Here is a 21,773-nt window from a genome sequence, read left to right on the forward strand (position 1 = left end):
TGCCATACACAGCAGCAGTATACAGATCAAGACAAGTTCTTTAGTTAGTGAAGTACCCTTGGTAATGTGCGTTTCCAGTGTTTGCTCTTGTCCCTTCCTGAGACTCAACATCTTCCATGTCTTCTGGGACCCGGCTGAGAAACTCTCTTCTAGGGAAACAGAGGCATCGCACTGAGCACCTCTAACAGGCCATGAGCCTAGGACATTGCCTGCATCCAGATTCTGTCTCAAATGTGTCCTCATTCTGTTCTGATAACTTGCAATAGTAAAACACCTCTTCACTGCTGATGGAGTCTGCTTTCCTATCTGCTCAGTCGTCCTCCACACTCCGTCTCAGTGTATGGGAACAGAACCTACCCCGGTTCTGTGCACTTGGGTCTTGAACCGAGGAATGGAGTGGCCTGACACAGGCCTCCCCTAACGGCAGGCGTACACTGTCTAATGCTCCTCACTACTCACTTTCCCCTCCTAGACTGTCTGTAACCAGGAAATGCTTTTCTATAAAACTACTCTAATGCTGTAACTACTCCCAGCTAATGATGTAACCCCTTGTCTTAACTCTCTGGTGTCTGAGCAGTGTAGTGTACTAAATCCCTCTCTCTATTGTATGGTTCCCCCTACTGGGCAGACCTCCCGCATTCCAGGGACAGCCTTAGGCAAAGCCTATAGGAGAACCAGCATACAATAATCGGCCATAGGGATTTCACAGCAAACACTATAATAAATCACATAAACATATAACGAATATAAAACACTTAACCCCTTCTTGACCCGATGTCTTCATCACCCCTCAACCCCCTACAACTGTACATTCAAATCCCTTTTTTCATTATTCTGTAACGTAGGATGGTACAGTTTTGTCTGACAATCTAAAATGGAAAATGTTTGTTATTAAGAACAATGATCTGATTAAAAAAATACAGTGAGGAAAATAAGTAATTGATTTGAAGTAATGAGTTCAAACAGGTGCAATTAATACAGGCAATGAGTGCAGAGTAGGAGGGCTTCTTAAAGAAAAACAGGTCTGTGAGAGCCAGAATTCTTGCTGGTTGGTAGGTGATCAAATACTTATTTCATGCAATAAGATGCAATTGAATCATTTAAAAATCATACAATGTGATTTTCTGTTTTTTTTTTAAAGTTGAAGTGTACCTATGATAAAAATTACAGATCTCTCCATTCTTTGTAGGTGGGAAAACATGCAAAATCGGCAGTGTAACAAATACTTATTTTCCCCATTGCATCTTTAGTATATTTCATTAGTTAGTACACTGAAGAAATTAAATGTAAAAACATAGAAGACATGCTGTACATATTTAGCCTTTTAATATTTTCAGACACATACAAAAGACAATAACTAGTCGAGCTCATGTTAGACATGGCATTTAAAAAAGCAAATGCACCAATTTATGTACTTTGCAGGTATTTCTAAAACAGCCAATGCGAATCTGTAGTGCTGATTAGTGAATTCTTGGCGAAATCAGAATATGGTTGTACACTTATTCCAAAATATTTCATACTTTAGCTAAAATAAATATACTAAAATGTAATTCCTATTCTTTATGCTAAAAGTGCACTGAAGACTGGTATGAAGAAAGAACAAAAATGCATTACTTATTTGAACCTCGCAACGAAAAATTCACTTGTCCCAGTAGAATCCAATCTCTAACTTAACATTTACAGTTAATAAGGAGTAACTGAAAAACAATAGTCATTTTAATGACATGCTGGAAGTTCCAATATTTTTCTGTGAAGAAAGTTTTAATCATTGTAAAATAAATAGTTATGCAGCTTCCTAATAATTTCTTACAATTTTTATGATCTCGGCTTCCGGTCAGCGTGTGGAAACATTTATATTCATTAGTCAAAAGACTAAAAATATCCGTTAGAGACCGATGCTAAAAATCAGTTTCTATGTTAACAATGAGTATTTCCACAACTTCGCTGTAAGCCAAGACCTATCAAGATGGTGAAGAAATAAAAAAGTGAATAAAGCCCCTCCGAAATAGGAAATACTAGATCCTTAGCTCCTCTGACGGTCATCTGTTAGGGGACTCCATACACAATAGCATGTCGGTCAAAACCCATTAATATTTGCGGGTTTAGCGTACATTAATCTAATGTGTATGGGGGGCCTTTGAGGAAGAAACCCTTTTATAATACAATTTTACACCAGAAGTAATAAAGCCATACCATTATAACTTTTAAAGGATTTATATAAATTATAGAGTACTTCGTAATCTTTGTACTATATCATAAAACCATTAAAAAGTTCAGATTTCATCATTAGTATTTCATTTAAAAAGTTAGCTTGACATGACTAATCTTCCCTGTGATGGTATGAAATTGCTCTTCACAAAGATGGTAAGATGCAGCAATGTCACTAAAGGCTGAGGTTCACTGTCTCGGTGTTGAGTTTGCCGCTGCTCAGGCTGTGTATCATGGCAATCATGTGGGAATGTTTGCTCAGCTCTTCTTGTTGAGATTTCAGAATGGCTTCTTTTTCCTCCAAACGGGTTTCTAGCTGAGTCTTCTGAACTTCTAGTGAAGATGCCTGTAATGTAATGATGATGCGTACCATACAAGGTTAAAAGATTATATAAGAACATTTTGAAAAAAAGGCTAAATATTTGAGAACTGAGCAAAATCTATTGTATGGATAGACAAAAGTAATAACAGAAAAATGCTCCTTCCGTAGTATTTTAAGCCAGTTACATAATGAATTAATAGAGTTGACCACTTTATAAAAAAAAATAAATAAAAAAAAAAAAAAAAATAGAAAATGCATTAAACTTTAAGGCTGTGCTGAAAAAAGGCATTATACATATATGCAAGGAGAGACCTGTCACTCCAAGGAAGCAAGTCCAATCCTGGCAGCATGTATCAGGCACTGACTGTACGATCTCAGTTGGTTATGTTTAACTCAGAATTGAATAGGAGGAGAATGTGCAGTACCCCGCGGCGGCCAGTACAACTTGACAGCCAAGCTCAGCAAGTAAGCACTTCCGGCTGCCGGCACCGATAACAGCAGATCGGCGGGGGTGCCGAGTGCGGGACCCCGGCCGATAAGACATTGATGTCCTATCCTACGGATGGGGCATCAATGTAAAAGTAGTGGACAACTTCTATAAGTATCATCAGACTTCAGCTTTGCCTGCTGACAATCATTATATTGTGCAAAAAATAGACTTATTGCTCATCGCATCCATATGATGAGAGGTGGTGGTGCATTCAGGAGATTTAAAAATCTAGATTTCTAAAGACATCCACAGCAAGTGCTGTAAAAGGTGCATACATGATAATCCTTAAATGTAGATAATAGAAAACTGCACCCAATGCCCAACTTGCAGCAACTGTGTGCAGCTAATTCATTGTAAATTCAGCCATTTAAATAGCCAACTCCCATCATGAGAAAAAGTTGGCCATACACGAGAGACCTATATGCCAACGTTTATTCCCCCCACCACATTGATTCTCCCCACACACGTGAGGCAAAAGTTCATCCCCCACACACGCGAAACGTTCCTCCACCCCCCACACACATACAAGGCAAATGCTCATCCCCCACAGGCAAACGTTTATTCCCCCTCACATACACGAGGCAAATGTTCATGCCCTCCACACCTAAGAGGAAAATGTTCAACCCCCCCCCTCCCAAAAGAGGCAAACGTTCACTCCCACCCCCCCCCACATACACGAGGCAAACGTTCAACACACACACACACACACACACACACACACACACACACGTTCATTCCCCTCCATACACAAGAGGCAAAAGTTTATTCCTCCCAACCGCAAGGCAAACATTCATTTCAGACCATGATTAAAACTTATCAGTCGAAAAGCGTTAGTTTGTAATCTGGCACTTGGTGGTATGCCTTGTAATCAGGGCTGTGGAGTCGGAGTCAGAGCCCATTTTGGTGGAGTCGGAGTTTGTATCAAATGGACCGACTCCAACTCCTAAAATACACTGCTCAAAAAAATAAAGGGAACACTCAAATAACACATCCTAGATCTGAATGAATGAAATATTCTCATTGAATACTTTGTTCTGTACAAAGTTGAATGTGCTGACAACAAAATCACACAAATCATCAATGGAAGTCAAATTTATTAACCAATGGAGGCCTGGATTTGAAGTCACCCCCAAAATTAAAGTGGAAAAACACACTACAGTCTGATTCAACTTTGATGTAATGTCCTTAAAACAAGTCAAAATGAGGCTCAGTATTGTGTGTGGCCTCCACGTACCTGTATGACCTCCCTACAACGCCTGGGCATGCTCCTGATGAGGTTGCGGATGGTCTCCTGAGGGATCTCCTCCCAGACCTGGACTAAAGTGTGGCGCCCCTGAGGGTTCGGTCGCCACAGGGGTACTGCATCTCTTTAATGAGGTGTGGTATCTCTCCTTCAAGGTAAGGATGGTGCAACTGTCAGGACCTCACGTCTGCATCCAACACCACACCTCTCCCACCTGAGGGGGGCTTATAGGCAGCAGGGTGCTGTCCCAGCCAGGATAAGTGGAGATGGGGGAACCTAGTAGTGGGTGAGGGTGGAGGACACACTTAGAGGTTACACTACAAAATTCATATTTAATAAACGGCCATCTTGGGCTTATGGTCTTTGATTGTGATCTTCATCACTGAACGTAGCTTTCTGTGTGAACCTGCAGTTGATGGGGACACGGTCCTCGTACTCTGGCCTTGAGTCGAGGAACGGGCAAGAGTTAACGGCTGTCTCTACCCGGTCAAGGTCCTTACTTAAGAAGGCCTGGAGGGGAGTGGAGGAGTAAAGCTCCGCAGGCAAAAGGATCCCAGGGGGATGCAGACGGAGCGGTATACGCCACCTGTCCTCACTATTCTGGCCTAGTCAGAGGGATTCCTGCTGCAAGAGGGGTACTGGCTCTGTCACTTCAAGTTTTAATCGGAGAAGCCCGGAGGCTCAGTGGATCCCATCGGGTAACGGACGGAGCGGAGTCACCACCCATACCCTTGTTCTGTGCATAGACCAGAGGGAGACCCGGCCTTAGTACACGCACCACATACGGACAGGAGAGGACCTAGTGGGAAAGTCTAGGAACACTCTGGTGCGGGGTCCTGACCAAGGCACCTGAACTACCCAGAGGATTGTCGGACCCCCGGTCCTGGTGGTCGCAGCGCGCCGTAAGGAACAGGGAGAAGCCTTGCAGCTGTGCATTCTACCGTGAGTAAAGCTTGGAAGACTACCCCTATGGCCTTCGGTTTCTTATTACAACGCGGCACAGCACTACACCGTATCACATCTTCCACTACGACTCCCATCCTCCTGTCCTCTCTGCCCTGAGGCCCTGCTCTGCCTGTGGGGAGTAGTATCATCTCCGTCTGCCACTACATCCCGCCTCAGAGGACTGAACGCAGCACTGGTGGGGGAATCACCAGACACCACAGGTGGCGTAGTCAATACAACCACTCGATTAACACCAACTCTCTCTCCAACAGAGAGTCTTAGGATCAATAATACCAGGTACATATCGAGTGCAGGGAACTTACTTTGTACCACCTTATACTTCCTAAAAATAGACTCTGTACTCCTTTAACTTTTCTTGTGTGTCTCTCTTTAAGATTGATCCCTTTACTAATTAACAACCAAAACATATGTCTGAGCCAGCTGTACCTCTTCTGTAAAGACCACATCTACTCCCCTATCCCACCAGGACATCCACCTACCTATCTTGGAACAACTTAGCAGGTATACATTAAATACTTATTCTTAATGACGATCACCAATTCCCTTTTTGATTCCTAAACTCTATACACCTCTTTTCAGAGTGAACCATCCCCCTGGGTCACCCACAACCTTCTTGGACTCCTCTGATTCCCTTCTCCTCCTTGCCATCAGGAAAATCACCCTGATCTAGAAGCCAATTCTTAGTGGATCCGCTTTGAGAAGATCCACAGAGGACCACCAGCCTTTTACCACTACTACTAAACCCTATACCTAATATAAATTACTCACGTTTTACTTTAACAATCAGGTTTTAATCAATTTCATCAATAAAGAATTTTATTTTATACCTTTCACTCCATCTCATTTATTTTACGCCTGGGTACAGCGCTAGTTAATTTTAATCTAATCTTTTAACCCTTGACATACCGTGGTTTGTGCGTCCTACTTGTTGCAGGACCCTTCAGGCAGACCTACCAGCGCCACTGTTTTTCTATTTACTTGCTTCATAACTGGACAGGTAAATTTCACAGAAGTGTTATGGACTTGGAGTTACATTGTGTTGTTTGTGTTACCTTTATTTTTTTGAGCAGTGTATATAATAAATTGGGTACAGTAGTTCAATGCAGTTTGTGGGGAATATTTTTTCACAAGAATTTGGGAAAGTTATGAAATGTCCTATAAATGTCTGTCCTATTCCTGATCTAAGAGTCTAGGCTTTTAGCTGAGATGAATCTGTGCTACAGTAAATTTATCACTTAAACATGAGCCACGTATGAGGGAGTCGTGGAGTCGGTGTCCTGGAAATTGAGGAGTCGGAGGTTTGGCTTACCGACTCCACAGTTCTGCATGTAATTAGTTTTTACAAATAAACTTGAAGTTTTAACTTTATGGACCACGCTGGAGAATCCACTTTCTTCTCTATAAAAACATTCATTCTACTCCACACACACGAGGCAAACATTCATTCCTCTAATTAACTAACTCTTTATAAGCCATACTGGGTGTATCAATCTAGAATGCCCACAACTTCTTGAACTTTGCAATGCCACCTTGTTTAGCATAAAACTCCCTTCTCCAGAAACAATAGCCAGTTTATCTGATCAATAAATTCTCATACAGTCGGACCCTTCTCATCTAACCAATGTTGTGCTAACATCTTCAATGCCATATAAAGTAGCCTTGGGATAATTCGTTGCCGGCTTGTCAGTCTCAAGGTCCTCCACATAACCCAGAATACACTTCTGAGTCATCAGGGAAACATATAATTGATAATGTCTATTCTGTAAGTCTATTACTCCCATCCAAAACCTTTCCAGGTGTGGACAGATCCATAGATTACGATTTGCATCTAGGACATAGTGAGTCACCCCTAATACCTACATTATAAAGGAATTCAGGTGATCTATATACCCAAGGAAGTACAGATGTTACAATCTATGTACCTCATTGAGTAAAAGCAGGGAACCCTCTCCAAAAACTCCCTCCATTGTCCACTTCAATGGACCCCATGTTCCTTCCCATTTTTCTGTACTTTGTACTGGATGTTTTGAGAACACTGAATCCAACAGTGATGGGTATTGTATGGGTATAACCCCCGCCTAATTAACTCTGCTGTTGGGTATGTGATGTATTATACAAAGAGTTGATATGTTTTCAATGGTTGGATTAGAGAAAGCTGCTGTCAGGTGCCCTTGGCACCAGTTCTACATTCCCCTGACATCTGCTTGAGAAAGTGTCCGGACCCCCGAAACGTATCAGATCCTGTGTAATGCTACAACTTCCCCTTGTGAGTGCTAATGGACACGGAGAAGGCTTGGAATTATAGACATGGGTTGTTACTACCGCCATAATTGTGGTGAACATATTTTACCTGTGACAATGGCATGAGATACTTCGCTATAAAGTCATACATTTCATTAAAGTGTTTTATGCGCAAGGAAAGAAAACAAGTTTTGTACAATTTCCAAGATAATATGCTATATTACAGGGATCAGGAGAACCCGGTGAACACACATTTGATTTCCAGTGCTAAATTGAATCCCTTTCTATATTGGCTATATTGCATTTGTGGAGAGTCGGGAGGCCCCCATACACATCAGATGGTCAGCTGTTTCTGGCAGGTTCAGACAACTTTCTTCCAATGTGTATGGGGGACTTAACTACAGCTCACCTTTTCAATTAGTCATTGTGAGTCAATACTGATTAGAGAAAGTCACTGTCATGAAGGCTAATAATTGTGGTGAGCACTGGCAATGAACTTTAAGGCTATGTGCCCACGATGCAGATATGCTCCGGATATTACATGCGTTTTTCCTGCCAGGGACATGCGGATGTGAAGCGTTCTTCACATGCATTTCCGCATGTGGGTTGTCAAGCACTTTCCAAGAGATTTTAGCATCACTTGGAAAGTGCTTGACAACTTGGTCACACTATACAAATCCATGCAACCGGCATGGATTTATATACTGTGACCGAAAGAATGGTAAAAAAATAAAAAAAATAATATTATACTTACCTTCTGATGGCCCCCGGTGTCTTTATCAGCTCGGGGTAGACTAAAGGACCTGCCAACGTCAGCGGTTGCGTGACCCGTCACATGACTAAATGACGTCACCGCAGGTCCTCGAGTCCACTGCGAGCTGCTGGCAAGCCAAGACAAGGACACCGGGGGCCATCAGAAGGCAACTTTAGTATTTGTTTTTTATTTTATCCTTTTTTTTTTTTTTTTTTTTTACAGGTTCTAAGGTACCCGGATCCGGAGGAGAGTCTCCTCTTCTCCAGACCCGGGTACCATCCGCACATTGAAACACATGGAATCCGCATGTACAGATCCAGTGATCCGGATTCCATGCGTTCCAATGCAAGTCAATGGCGGCGAAAACTCAGCACTTCCGCAAAATAATTGGTAGTGCTGTAGATTTTTACGCAATGATAATCCGCAGCGGAAATTTCCGCAGCATGTGCACAGCACATGCGGATTATCATTGGGGAACATGGCAGACCTTCTACCAAGCGTTTAAGCGTTTCTGCAGCGGAATTGCCGCTGCGGAAATGCTTAAAAAACACATAGCGGGGCACACAGCCTATCAATGGCAAAACCACTTGCTACACAAATACAAATTTGTATTTTGGGCAAATATTTTTTTATTAATCAGAAAAATAAACATCTCACCTTAATACTCAATTCCTTTCTTGCTTGTTCAGTTTTACTTAGTTCTTTGCGAAGAATATCAATAGTTTCCTCCATATCTTCTTTTTCCTTTTGTTTCACTTTAACCTTTTCCTCTAAGCCCTTCACTTTCTGTTGTAAATCTGTAACAATGAAATAATGGATCTTACATAATACATACACTTGGATTATAGGGGGAGCTGTTGCTGGCACATTTGTAAGTGCAATACTTTAACCCCTTTACCCCTGAAGGCTGTTTGCACGTTAATGACCGGGCCAATTTTTACAATTCTGACCACGGTCACTTTATGAGGTAAGTGCTCTGGAACGGTTTAACGGATCCCCCTGATTCTGAGACTGTTTTTTCGTGACATATTGTACTTCACGATAGTGGTAAAATTTCTTTGATATCACTTGTGTTTGAGAAAAAAAAATCGTAAATTTAGCAATTTTCAAAATTTGAATTTTCATGCCCTTAAATCAGAGAGATATGTCACACAAAATAGTTAATAAATAACATTTCCCACAAGTCTACTTTACATCAGCACAATTTTGGAAATATTTTTTTTTTGTTAGGAAGTTATAAGGGTTAAAAGTTGACCAGCGATTTCTCATTTTTCCAACAAAATTTACAAAACCATTCTTTTAGGGACCACATCACATATGAAGTGACTTTGAGGGGTCTTTATGACGGAAAATACCCAAAAGTGACACCATTCTAAAAACTGCACCCCTCAAGGTGCTCAAAACCACATTCAAGAAGTTTATTAACCCTTCAGGTTCTTCACAGAAATTTTTGGAATATGGTAGGAAAAAAAAAATGAACATTTAACCCCCCACAAGTGACTTTATTTTGGAAACTAGACCCCTCAAGGATTTTATCAAGGGGTATTAGAGAACATTTTGAACCCAGAGGTACGACACATAATTTGATAACATTAGGTCATCATATTGAATAAGTTGTCATTAGTCTTGAGCGCAAGTGCTCGCTACTTGAGTTTGCATTGGGTACTCATGAATGCACCATGTATCGCGGGTGCTGGAGTGACATGCTGGAGCGAGCACTTGCGCTCAACACTAGTCTCCATATCGTCATCATTTTTTTTTTCTTTACTTTTGAAAAAACCCTAGAGTTTATTTTTTTACGCTGTTCCTCGTGTGGTATAAGTGATTAGTCAACTTTTTTCTTCGGGTCGGTGCGATTGCAGTGATACCAGATTCATATCGGGTTTTTATGTTTGGCAGCTGTCACACACTAAAAGACGCTTTTTTTTTTGCATCGCCATATTTTGAAAGCTATAATTTTTCCATATTTCGGCCGACAAAGTCATGTAAAGGCTTGTTTTTTGCGGGATAAGTTGACTGGGTACAGTCTATTTTTATTTTTTTAAATATTTTTACAATTTTTTTTTTTTTTTCACTCTGACATTTTTTTTTACTTTTACACTTTGTCCCACTATAGGACTTTAATTTTTTGCAGGCTAATCGCTTGTATAGCATAGAGATGCAGCAGCATTACGCCTGATGTCAGAAAGGGGTTAATAGTATCAACAGGGGTTGTCTAAAGCAGCAGCTATTACTAATGTGCCAGCATGCCATTTTGCCTACATTCTTCAAGGACAGACAGTGGTTAGTAACTAATTAAAGCTAGTACCACTATGAAGCTGCGGTCCTCTCCCAACATATGATGTACATCATATTTTGCAGTGACTTGCCAACATATAATGTACCGGTAAGTTATGGTGATTTTCCGGGCACAGACGTTGTGCCTGCACGATCGCCACCAGGAGCTCACCTTAATTGACAGCCAAGCTTTAGTAGCCACAGCCAGGGGCGGTGCCCGCACTACAGCCAGCTGTTTATCCCTTTAAAGTTAGAAGGTTAGAGGATGGAAGGGGCCCCCTCCTCCAAGAGAAAGCAGGAGACTTGATGATTCCCATGACAGCAGGAGGTCAAATAATGACCTCCTGGTCCGCCAGCAAAGGTGGCCGGTTAGAACATGCCAGGAGCATGGTCTAAAAGGCATTTTGTCAGTTTAACACTGACAGGTGTAATGCTAGTGCATCATACCAGTGATCAGAATAAAAAAAGTTAAAGTCCCATAGAAAGATCAAAGTAAAAAAAACAAACAAAAAAAACATATTTGGTATCATCGCATCCTGAACGACCTTATCTATAAAAAAAAATTGTTAAGCCATTTAACCCCTACAGTGAGCACCGCAAAAAAAAAAAAAGTAGACGAAACGCAATCAAAAAGACAAATGTAAATAAAAATGGTATTACTGAAAACATCTTTTCCTGCAAAATAGCAAGACCCTGTACAGTTACATCAGTGAAAAATAAAAAAGGTTCTAGCTTTCAGGATGCAAAAACAATTTTTTTTCTAAAAAAAAAAATTTATGGTGTAAAAGCAGCAAAATTTAAAAAAAATTAAAAATATGATAGAAATGTGGTATCACTGTAAATCGTACTAACCCGAAGAATAAAGCTGCCTTATCACTTTTACCACACTGAGCGGCATTAAAAAAAAAAACAACAAAAAAAAAAAAAACAAAATTCCTGAATTCATGATTTCCCATCACCCATGACAACACCACCACGAGAGAGGGGATCCGCCCTTCAAGGACAGGAAACCTACAGAATAAAAGGGCGGCGCCTCTCCATCACCACAGTCGCTTTTCTGTACTTGAGGAGGAACCTTGTTAAAACGGCAGCAGAAGAAAGAGAAGAATATTTCCAGACCTGGGCCGGTAGGTTTCCAACAGGGCACAGTGTCTGCAACGGCTGGCGTCAGGCACCTGGAAGCGCCGCGGTGGGTCCAAGAGGGCCTGTTCCGTCAGACAAGCGCGAGCAGCAGCCGCGCATCCCAGTTGCCCAGGACGCTATCCAGGAAATCGCGCACTACGACGCACGCCGATGAAAAAAGGAAAAAGAAGTAGCGGAGACCCATGTCTTCTAGCAGGTTTCCGGCTACCGTCTTGTACCAGGCTACGCATATAAAGGGTGTGCTGGAACTGGTGTGCCATGATAAGTGTACCGGAGGAGGAAGTTGTAGTTGGTCCCCCCATTTTAAATGGGGTCTGACCACAGTAAGAGCTCTTTTGCTCCAGCTCTCCTTCCTGTGTATGATGGAGGAACAGCAGCGGGCAGTCACATGAGCCTCCAGAGAGGAACAGTCATGTGACTTGGTCCAGCCTCTGAATCCGGTACAGCTGGTGGCGAGTGATCTTCATGAATGTTCACCTTGTTTGTGGGGCCCTTTCCTGGTTATGGTTACTAGGAAAGGCTGAAGGAAGTTAGCGCAAAACTCAAAAATGTGTGTGTGCGTGCTCTGTAAGACCCCATCTGGGCCAAGGCCTCGTGCTTAAATTTGCCTTCAGGACGGAAGCTGGACCTTGGACCTCTAGGCTAAAGTTAGCCACATGTCTGGGCCGCACAGAGCCTCATGATCGAGCATCAATCTGCTCAGTAAATGTTAAACTAACACTCAGAAGTTTTTACTGTTGTCCTCCAGTCTGTTTACTCCATCCATAGGAAGGCACATGGTGTTAATACAGCACATGGTCTCTGTGAAAGTCAGCTGTCCAGCTGCGTCTCATCAGCTGGCTCCTTCGGGTGGGGCTAGTCTGACAATTGAGATTTACCAGCCAAAGGTTTAGCCTTCATTCAGATTCCTCTTTTAAATGAAAACCTGAGCGCCTCATAGCACTTCACAATGAGCACTTCAAAGTGCCTCACAGAGCCTCATTGCGCTTCACAGTGAGCACATCATAGTGCCTCATGGCACATCATAGTATAGTGCCTCATGGCTCTTCATAATGCTTCATAGCATATGATAGTTCCTCATAGCATTCACAGTGCCTGTTAGTACCTCATGGGGCCTCATAGTGCCTGTCGGTGCCCCTGTGCCTTGTAGTGCCTTATAGCGCCCCTGTGCCTCATAGTTGTGCAACCAGTACCTTTACAATGAGGGACGAAGTTTAATGTCTGACAAAACCAAGTTCAGCGACTGTAAACTGTGCATGGCAAACTTACTGAATTCAGGGGGAAAAATATTCTAGTCTTATTTGAGACAGAGGGTGGCAGTATTCCTGACTGATGCTCAGCTGACTCTGTGGAAAGCCGGTTGGATGATGTCTTGGGAAAGGCAGGTGACAATAAGAGTGCTTCCTTAGTTTTGCAGGTTAATAAACCTTGCAAGGTTTCATTCTCAAAAGGTAGGAGGCATCACGTAGTGCTCATACAGCCATTGTGGGTTTTGTCCAAAGATGTGGAGTTTAATTACTTTCCACAGGTTGCATAGAAGTCAAACATAATATTTCTTGTCTTTTCCAAGCTCTGACTAAATAGGACAGACACTGACTACTCATACACAGCTGAGCTAACCCAGCTTGATCAAACAAAACAGCATTTATCCAGGGCAACCACTGATACTTGCAGACTCCGCTCAGGTGGTCTGGCCTGTCTCTGTTAGCTCCAAGACACATACAGTCTGCTCTGCTTTCCAGCAGTCTGACTAAGGTGAATGCCTAGCCTGCTCTGGTGCTTGGCTCTCCAGGTGCCCTAATCAAGACCTGTTCAGCTGTTATTTAACCTAGTCCTACCTGGATTTGCTACAACCCGAAGGGGCTATACAGATTCCTGAGAGTTAGATAATTGGAAATGGATTCTAAGATCTGCTATTAAATCTGCTGTTCCAGATTGCTATATAGTAGTCTAGGAGTTAAAGGAGGTATACAACCAGGTTCCAATTCACATGAAACATCAAATTTCCTGAGGATAGTTCTTGGCATAAAATGAGGATTTAGGCTTTATGAAGAATTATAGTAGGACAACTCATATCAAAGGAAGAGGCATTGACAATAGTTTACCTCAACTATTTCGGGATTATGGGCAGATTCATCGAGCGCTGCAGAACTCACTGGGCAGTGAGTCAGAGTTGTGGTCTCCCAAGGTAGAATAAGGAGTCCTGCTATATGTCAAAATTAATAAGCAGTCTGGCCACAACTCTGAACAAGACAATATTGCTGTTAATTTTAATCTCCTAAATTCCAGTAGTAGCATGGTCACAGGTACACACCCGTGTGTTGCCTCTAAAGATCTGGTTCCTCTAACCTAAAGAAGCTTTAGGCAGTATATAAGAAAGCTCCATTCATCTATACATGGTCACCAAGTAAAGGTCTTGTCACACAACAGAGTAGCTTTAGCTTACATAAACCATTATAGAGGAACTCAGCCAAGATCCCTAATGACACTTATGTCTAATCAGTTCAGATGGCGAAGTCTCACCTTTTATCTTTAACAGCACCTCATATAAAGAGGAAGAGAATTGCAAGTGGAGCTTTTTAGCCATAAACTACTGGAACAGTGTCCAACCTGCATTAAATAAGCAAGGAATGTGAAAGTGAGCTTTGGATCTAGGCCCAGTCGAAAGATGGCACCCTTGGAGCTGAATCCAGTGCTTACGGCTTTAACAAGCCTTCGCTTGAACCCATGGATTCGAGATCTTCATATTAAAGACTATTATCCCAGTGGCCCTGACTTCAGCATGGTAAGTTAGTGACATTCAAGCTTTGTCGGTTAATCCTCTGTTTATACAGATCCTAGAAGATGGGCTGGTTCTGGAACCAGCCTATCTTCCCAAGACGGCTTCCAATTTCCATAGAAGTCAGGAAATTGTGCACCCTACTTTCTGTGCTAATCCGGGGAATTCAAGGCAGAACAATAAGAAAGCGGATGTCCCCATCAAGCATTTTGTAAGGTTCCGATTCAGTCTTCACCTTGCACCTTCTATAAACACTATAGGCTTGATCTGGGAACTTCTGCTGTCCTTTCTTTTAGGAAAACTGTTCCTACATGCTGTGGTCCCACCCGAACTTTAAAGTTTTTCTGTAAATCTCTCGTTGTTTTCCTATCACCCATGACAGCACCACACTAAATTACTTACCGGTAATATGATTTTCCTGAGCCCATGACAGCACTCTTATATTCCCTCCTGTCACTGGTAGAGGGTGATCACTTCATTTCCTTCGTGGTGTTTGATTCGCAACGTGTGCAGAAGGAAGAATCATGAGGTAGATAACTATTAAGTAGTGCCCTCTCATGCTCTGTAAACAACTGAGGTGGTGGAGAGGCGCCGCCCTTTTATTCTGTAGGTTTCCTGTCCTTGAAGGGCGGATCCCCTCTCTCGTTGAGGTGCTGTCATGGGCTCAAGAAAATCACAATACCGGTAAGTAATTTAGTGTTTTTTGTTCATTCTGCCTTCCAAAAATCGGTATGGAAAGTGATCAAAAAGTGTTATGAGCCCGAAAATGGTATCAATAAAAAGGTCAACAAATCCCGTAAAAAAACAAGCCCTTATATGACACTCGGCAGAAATGCAGAAAAATTATAGCTCTCAAAATATTAATATTTTTTGTAAAATAAATAAAAAAATAATTGTTTTTTAGAGTGATAGTAAAAAAAAAGTTATAAATCTAGTATCGATGTAATGGCACTGACCCGAAGAATAAAGTCGCCTTATGACTTATACTGCAAGAGAAATAGCGTAAAAAATAATCAACTCTTGGCCTACTATTGATTTGTTCTTTCTGCCTCCCAAAGATCGAAGTAAGGCTTGGCTCACCATTTATCCTGCGCTCTATGCTGAGTGCTTACACAAGGGTTTTCGTGTAAATCGCTCAAATACGCGATTCAGACAGAACCACCTGTGGAAGATTCCCTATAATGAGGCAGATAAAATCACTTTGGACTATCTGGCGTATGATTCGGCGTCGTCCGTCTTTGTAGTCATGCATAAAAGCTCAATCGACCACAGTTTTGTGCACCTCTAAAAAGACAGACACCGCTGAACAAAGGTAAGACGGAGTCCAGAGTAACTGTTGCCTCATTACAGTGAATGGATCCATTGGGGTTTCATCTGAATCACATCAGAGATTTGGATGGAAACCTCAAAGTAAGTGCTCAGCATAGAGCACAGGATAAATGTGATCCAAAATTATATGAAAAAATGTTTCCAAAAAAAGCTTCAACTCAATCCACAAAATAAGCAAGTCCCCACTCAGGTCCGTCATTTCTTAACAGAAATAGAGCAGATAAAAAAATATAGGCGATATGGCGCCCGCAATCCATGACAGAAAATTCTGCACTAAAATATGGCGTTCCTTCCCTTCTGAGCTTTGCACTGTGCTCAAAAAATATTTCCCAATTACATGTAGGATATTGGCGCACTCAGGAAAAATTTTACAACAAACTGAGGTCCATTTTTTCCTATTAGCCCTTATGAAAATTAAAAATTTGGGGCTAAAACAAAATTATAGTAGTAAAAATCTATCGTAATTATTTTTTCTTCACTGCCCAATGGTATACATTTCTGTGAGGCACATGTGGCATCAATATGATCACTGCTCCCCTAGATGAATTCATTGGGGGTTGAAGTTTGTAAAATGGGGTCAATTATGGGGGTCCTACTGTTCTGGCACCTCAGGGGCTTAGCCAATGTGACATGGCACAGTCAAACCATTCCAGCAACATCTCAACTCCAATATGGCGCTTTTTCCCTTGTGAGCTTTGCACTGTGCCTCAAAAGTAGCTTTAGACCACGTATGGGGAATTGTTGTCCTCAGGAGAAATTGCAAAACAAAAATCGTACAATTCGTTTTCTCCTATTATCCCTTTTGAAAATTAAAAACTTGGGGCCAAAGCAGCATTTTAGTGGAAAAAGTAATTTTTCATTTACTCAGCCCACGGTTATACAATTCTGTGAATCACCTGGGAGTTAAAAATTCTCACTGCACACCTGGACGAATTTCTCTAAAGGTGATGTTTCCAAAATTGGGTCACTTGGGGGGTGGGGTTCTGCTGTTTAGGCATGTCAGGGGCTCTTCAAATGTGACATGGTGTCCACAATCCATTTTGGCCAAAATGGGACTCCAAAATTCAAGTAGCGATCCTTTCCCTTCCAAGCCCTGCCGTGTGCCCAAACAGTAGTTTGCCTCCACATATTGGGTATCGACCCAGAAATTGCACAACAAATTGTGATGTCCAATTACTCCTGATTCTCTTGTGAAACATTTGGTGGAAAAATTAAAATTTTTCATTTTCACACTCCAATGTCCTAAAATTCTGTTAACCACCTGTGGCACCTAGATGAATTCTTTGAGGGGGTGTAGTTTCGGCATGTCAGTGGCTCTTCAAATGCAACATGGTGTCCGCAATCCTATTCCAGCCAAAATTGTGTTCCAAGATATAAATGGCACGCCTTCCATTACAAGCCTAGCCGTGTGCCTGAACAGTAGTTTCCGACAATATATAGGGTATTCGGGATCTCAGGGTATTCAGCCCCAGATTAAAAATTTTAGCCCCAAATTTCTTCATTTTCACATTCAAATGTTATAAAGTTCTGTGAAGTACCTGTGGGACCTAGACGCTCACAATACCCATACATGAATTTCTTGAGGGGTGAGGTTCAAAAATGGGTTCACTAGTGTGGGGTTGCTGCTGTTTAGAAAGGCAAGGGCTCTTCAAATGCAACATGGTGTCCACAATCTATTCCAGCCAAAGTTGCGCTCCAGAATTCAAATTGCGCCCCTTCCCTTCAGAGCCACGTGCCCAAACAGTAGCTTCTGACCACATTTTGGTTATCGTTATACTCCGGAATTGTGCGTCCATTTTTTCCTGTTACTCTTCTGAATATGAAAAATTTGGGGTTACAGTAACATTTTTGTGGATTTTTTTTTACATTTTTCCACCTCAATGTTATAATTTTTTTTTAACCACCTGTGGGACCTATATGCTCATCACACCCCTTGTTGAATTCCTTGAGGGGTGAAGTTTCCAAAATGGGTCACTTGTGGGGGTTTCCACTGTTTTGGCAGATCTTGGTCTCGGCAAATGTGACATGGTGGACATCTATTCCAGACAAAACTGTGCTCCAAAATTCAAATAGCGCTCCTCCCTTTCTAAGCCCAGACGTGAGCCCAAACAGTAGTTTCTGACCTCATATGGGATTTTGTGGCTGCTCTGAGGCTCTCTGAGCAGTGACGCCACCCTAACTACTCTCCCCCTGGCCTGGTCAGGAATGGGAAAACAGATTTTGGCAGTAGGGGTTAAAACAGATGAATAACATGACTGGCTCCGGACACTTGTGCTTACAGCAAGTGCTTCTCAGGTTATTAATACTGGTTAATGCTGGAAGTGTGGAAATGTGGTACCTGTTTCTACGCTGCCAATGTTTGACACTCCTGAATTACAAATACAAGTTAAAAGGGAATATGTCAGTAGATTGTTGCTATGTAATCAGACAGCAGCATGATGTTGGGACAGAGTCTGATTCCAGTGATGTGTCGCTTAGTAGGCTGTATGTTGTACTTTCAATAAAATCATTGATTTATCAGCAGGATATTATCACTACAGGACTAAGGGTCTCGTGCTTCCTTGTCAAGTGCTACATGTAATACAAACCAAAACAGATTAGCAGCTTTCTATCAAATACAGTGTACACAGAAAGCTACAAATCAAGGGTGTGGCTGGGGTTATACAAAGCTCAACATTTAGAGGACTGGTAGATCTGCAGCAAAGAAAACATAGATTGTATAAAAATGACAGCATGCAGACCAGTAAGCGACGTATCGCTGGAATCAGGGTCTCAGCCCGTACATCATGCTGCTGTAAGATTACATAGCAAAAACCTGCTAACAGATTCCCTTTAAAGACAGCCATCCACCACTGGTGATTACAGTCTGGGCAGTATGTAGCCTATTATTCAGACACTGTACAGTATGTAGTATCAGGATACTTTATACACACACTGTAGCCCTAATTCTATACCGATTTACAGTGTTAACCAGATGCAGACAAGTGATGCTTAAGTTAAGGATCTGACCACCCACCGTTTACTTGCAGCCTTATTTACATAAAGGGGAACCCGATAGGCTTAAAGAGAAACTTTTTCACAAGGGTCAGACCGGCCACTAACTCACAGAATGAGCATATTAATATCTTAATATTTGCTATTCCCCTCTGAAGGTGAACCTGTTGCCAGGCGTTCCCAATTTAAACTAAAGCTACCAAGATTACATTCTCTATTACTGCAGTCCACAGACCTGTATCTAAGCCTTTAACTCCCCCTCCATATGCCAAAAAATACCTAATATACTTCTGGCATACTGCGTGGCCTGGTACGATGGGCATCTTTTTCTTTTTGTGGCACCTCCACAATCCCTGCAGCTGCCATACTCCTGGCTTGATTAATGTGAATGACATGTCCTATGTCATCCACAGATCATTGAAAATCTTGTACCTGCACAGGGCCCCAGTGCTCGGCCATACTAAGGGCAGAGCAAAGCCCTATAACTCGTCGGCACTTATTAACCCGGAAGTGAAGTCTGTGCCGGTATATGCACAGTACATGACTTTGAAGAGCAGAGCATAGAGCGCCAGCACTTAAAGGAGTTGGGGGCTTAGATGCAGGTCAATGCACTGTGGTAATAGAGCAGTTAAGTGTGGGAACTTTAGTTTATACTGGGAAAACCTGATGGCAGGTTCCCTTTAAGCCTTTTTCACAACGGTCAGACAAGCCATTATCTCACAGAATGAGCACATTAATAACTTCATATTTGCTGTTCTCTTAAATCCTTTCGCCACACTGGTCAGAATGACCACTATCTCACAAATTAATATCGTAAACTTCTTAAATTTCCCTAATAATAGGTCTTAGGCTTCACATTATCGGTTACTTCCTCCTCAAATTAGAATATTAAGAATTAAAAAGGGGAACTAACAATTATATATTTTATACACCAAGGTAACCTCACACCTAAGGTTACATAAAATGTGCAGGATCCCAACCGCGAGTTGTCCTAAATGTCATACGCTTCCAGCTGATTTCTGGCATCTGGTTTGGACTTGCCCTGTCATTTCCGGGTTTTGGATTAAGGTTCTGTTTTTTTCTATCTGCAGTTTTGGGACGTCTGATTTCTAAAAGTTAGTCTATTTATTTGGGATACTTAATGAGGAAGAGTCGTCCCATTATTCTGCAGTTTTCCTAAGTAAATCAACATTTCTAGCTCAAAAAACAATAGCTTTATAATGGATGGATAGACGGTCACCTATACTTCAAACCTGGATAATAAATTGTAAATACTGTTAGTTCTTATGAAAGATTGGTTTAGGTGTATAGAAAATGCCCTGGGAAATTTCAGCATGCGTGGGGTCAATGATAGGGATCTGATGTTACCATGCCATCATCTCATGAATTTGCTGGAACTATTCACGAATTGACAGAATAATCACTTATGCCTAATCCCACAATGTTTTACCTTACAAAAAGAATCAGCTCTGATCCCCTGCTGTAATGTCTGTATACACTCTTTTGCGTCCTCCCCTGCCCAGCAGCTGTGGTATGATCAGACCATGTCCCTGTATGGTCAGACACAGCCATTACACAGTACACAGCAGGGGCACATTTATAACATTATCTCAGCACAGGGACATTTCTAAGGCTGTGTGCCCACTATACGTTTTTAAAGCGTTTCCACAGCAGCAATTCCGCTGCAGAAACGCTTAAAAAACGCTTGGTAGAAGGTCTGCCATGTTCCCCAATGATAATGATAATCCGCATGTGCTGTGCACATGCTGCGGAAATTTCCGCTGTGTATTATCATTGCGGAAAAAAAAGCAGCACTACCAATTATTTTGCGGAAGCGCGTTTTCGCCTCCATTGACTTGCATTGGAATGCATGGAATCCGCATCACTGCATCTGTACATGCAGATTCCATGTGTTTCAATGTGCGGATGGTACCAGGGTTTGGAGAAGAGAAGACTCTCCTCCAGACCCGGGTACCATAGTACCTGTAAAAAAAAAGAATAAAATAAAAAATATACATTATACTCACCTTCTGATGGCCCCCGGTCTCCTTATCCGATGCGTCCTGGCTTGCCGGCAGCTCGCGGTGGACTCAAGTACCTGCCATGACGTCATTTAGTCATGTGACGGGTCACCACGACCGCTGACGTCGGCAGGTCCTTTAGTGTACCGCGAGCTGCCAGCAAGTCAAGACGCATCAGATAAAGACACCGGGGGCCATGACTGCATGAACTCACACCAACTTTCCCACGGCCGCACAGCTCAGCTACATCTCTGGTAGAGAATCTCTACCAGAGATGTAGCTGAGCTAAAGAAGAAAACTACATTGGACTACCCCGGACTGAAGATACCTTTTTTTTAATAAAGATGGAGTCTCTAAGTGTTTTTTTGTTTTATTTTTAGTAAAATATTTTTTTTCTATGTGTTGTGTTTTTTTAAATACTTTACTAGAAATTCATGGTGGTCATGTCTAATATTGGCGTGACCCCATGAATTTCGGGCTTAGGGCCAGCGGATAATACAAAGCTGGCCCTAACCCCTTTATTACCCAGTGAGCCACCGCATCAGGGCCCTGGATGAGTTGGGTACAGTGCCTGAAAATGGCGCGTCTATGGACACGCCATTTTCTGGGGTGGCTGCGGACTGCAATTCACAGTGGGGTGGCCCACAAAGCTTGGGCCACCCTGCGCTGCGGATTCCAGCACCCAGCTGCTTAGCTGTACCTGGCTGGACACAAAAATAGGGCGAAGCCCCACGTATTTTTTTTTAAGATTATTTCATGAAATTGACTCTGGCTTCAGCTGGAATGGGCGTGACGGTAAGTAGAGTTTAATTTAGAACATTAAAGGAATGTGTGTTTATTTCAATTAAAGGATTTTATTCTGCTGGGGTTTTTATTTTACATTTGCCTTACACTATGGGGTTAGTAATGGGGGTGTCTTATTGACGCCTCTCCATTACTAAACTGGGCTTGATGTCAGCTATCATTATGAGCTGATATCAACCCCAGCCCTATTACCCCACTGCCA

The 21,773-nt window shown here is 42.1% G+C and overlaps 1 protein-coding gene across 1 annotated transcript in view; it reads right to left on the reverse strand.

The window, feature by feature from the left end:
• Positions 1–584: 584 nt before the first annotated feature.
• CIP2A (cellular inhibitor of PP2A) overlaps positions 585–21,773 on the reverse strand; it is a 58,277-nt gene continuing 37,088 nt past the window's right edge. Inside the window, exons 20-21 of the mRNA XM_073664609.1 lie at positions 8,882–9,021; positions 585–2,554 (exon numbers count right to left, since the gene is read on the reverse strand). Coding sequence (XP_073520710.1) covers positions 2,384–2,554; positions 8,882–9,021 — 311 coding nt within the window. The 3' untranslated portion in view covers positions 585–2,383. The remainder of the gene's footprint in view (positions 2,555–8,881; positions 9,022–21,773) is intronic.

Source organism: Phyllobates terribilis, unplaced genomic scaffold (genome assembly GCF_046119375.1).
Source record: "Phyllobates terribilis strain yellow unplaced genomic scaffold, ASM4611937v1 Scaffold_2__4_contigs__length_985480577, whole genome shotgun sequence".
Lineage (NCBI taxonomy): Eukaryota > Metazoa > Chordata > Amphibia > Anura > Dendrobatidae > Phyllobates > Phyllobates terribilis.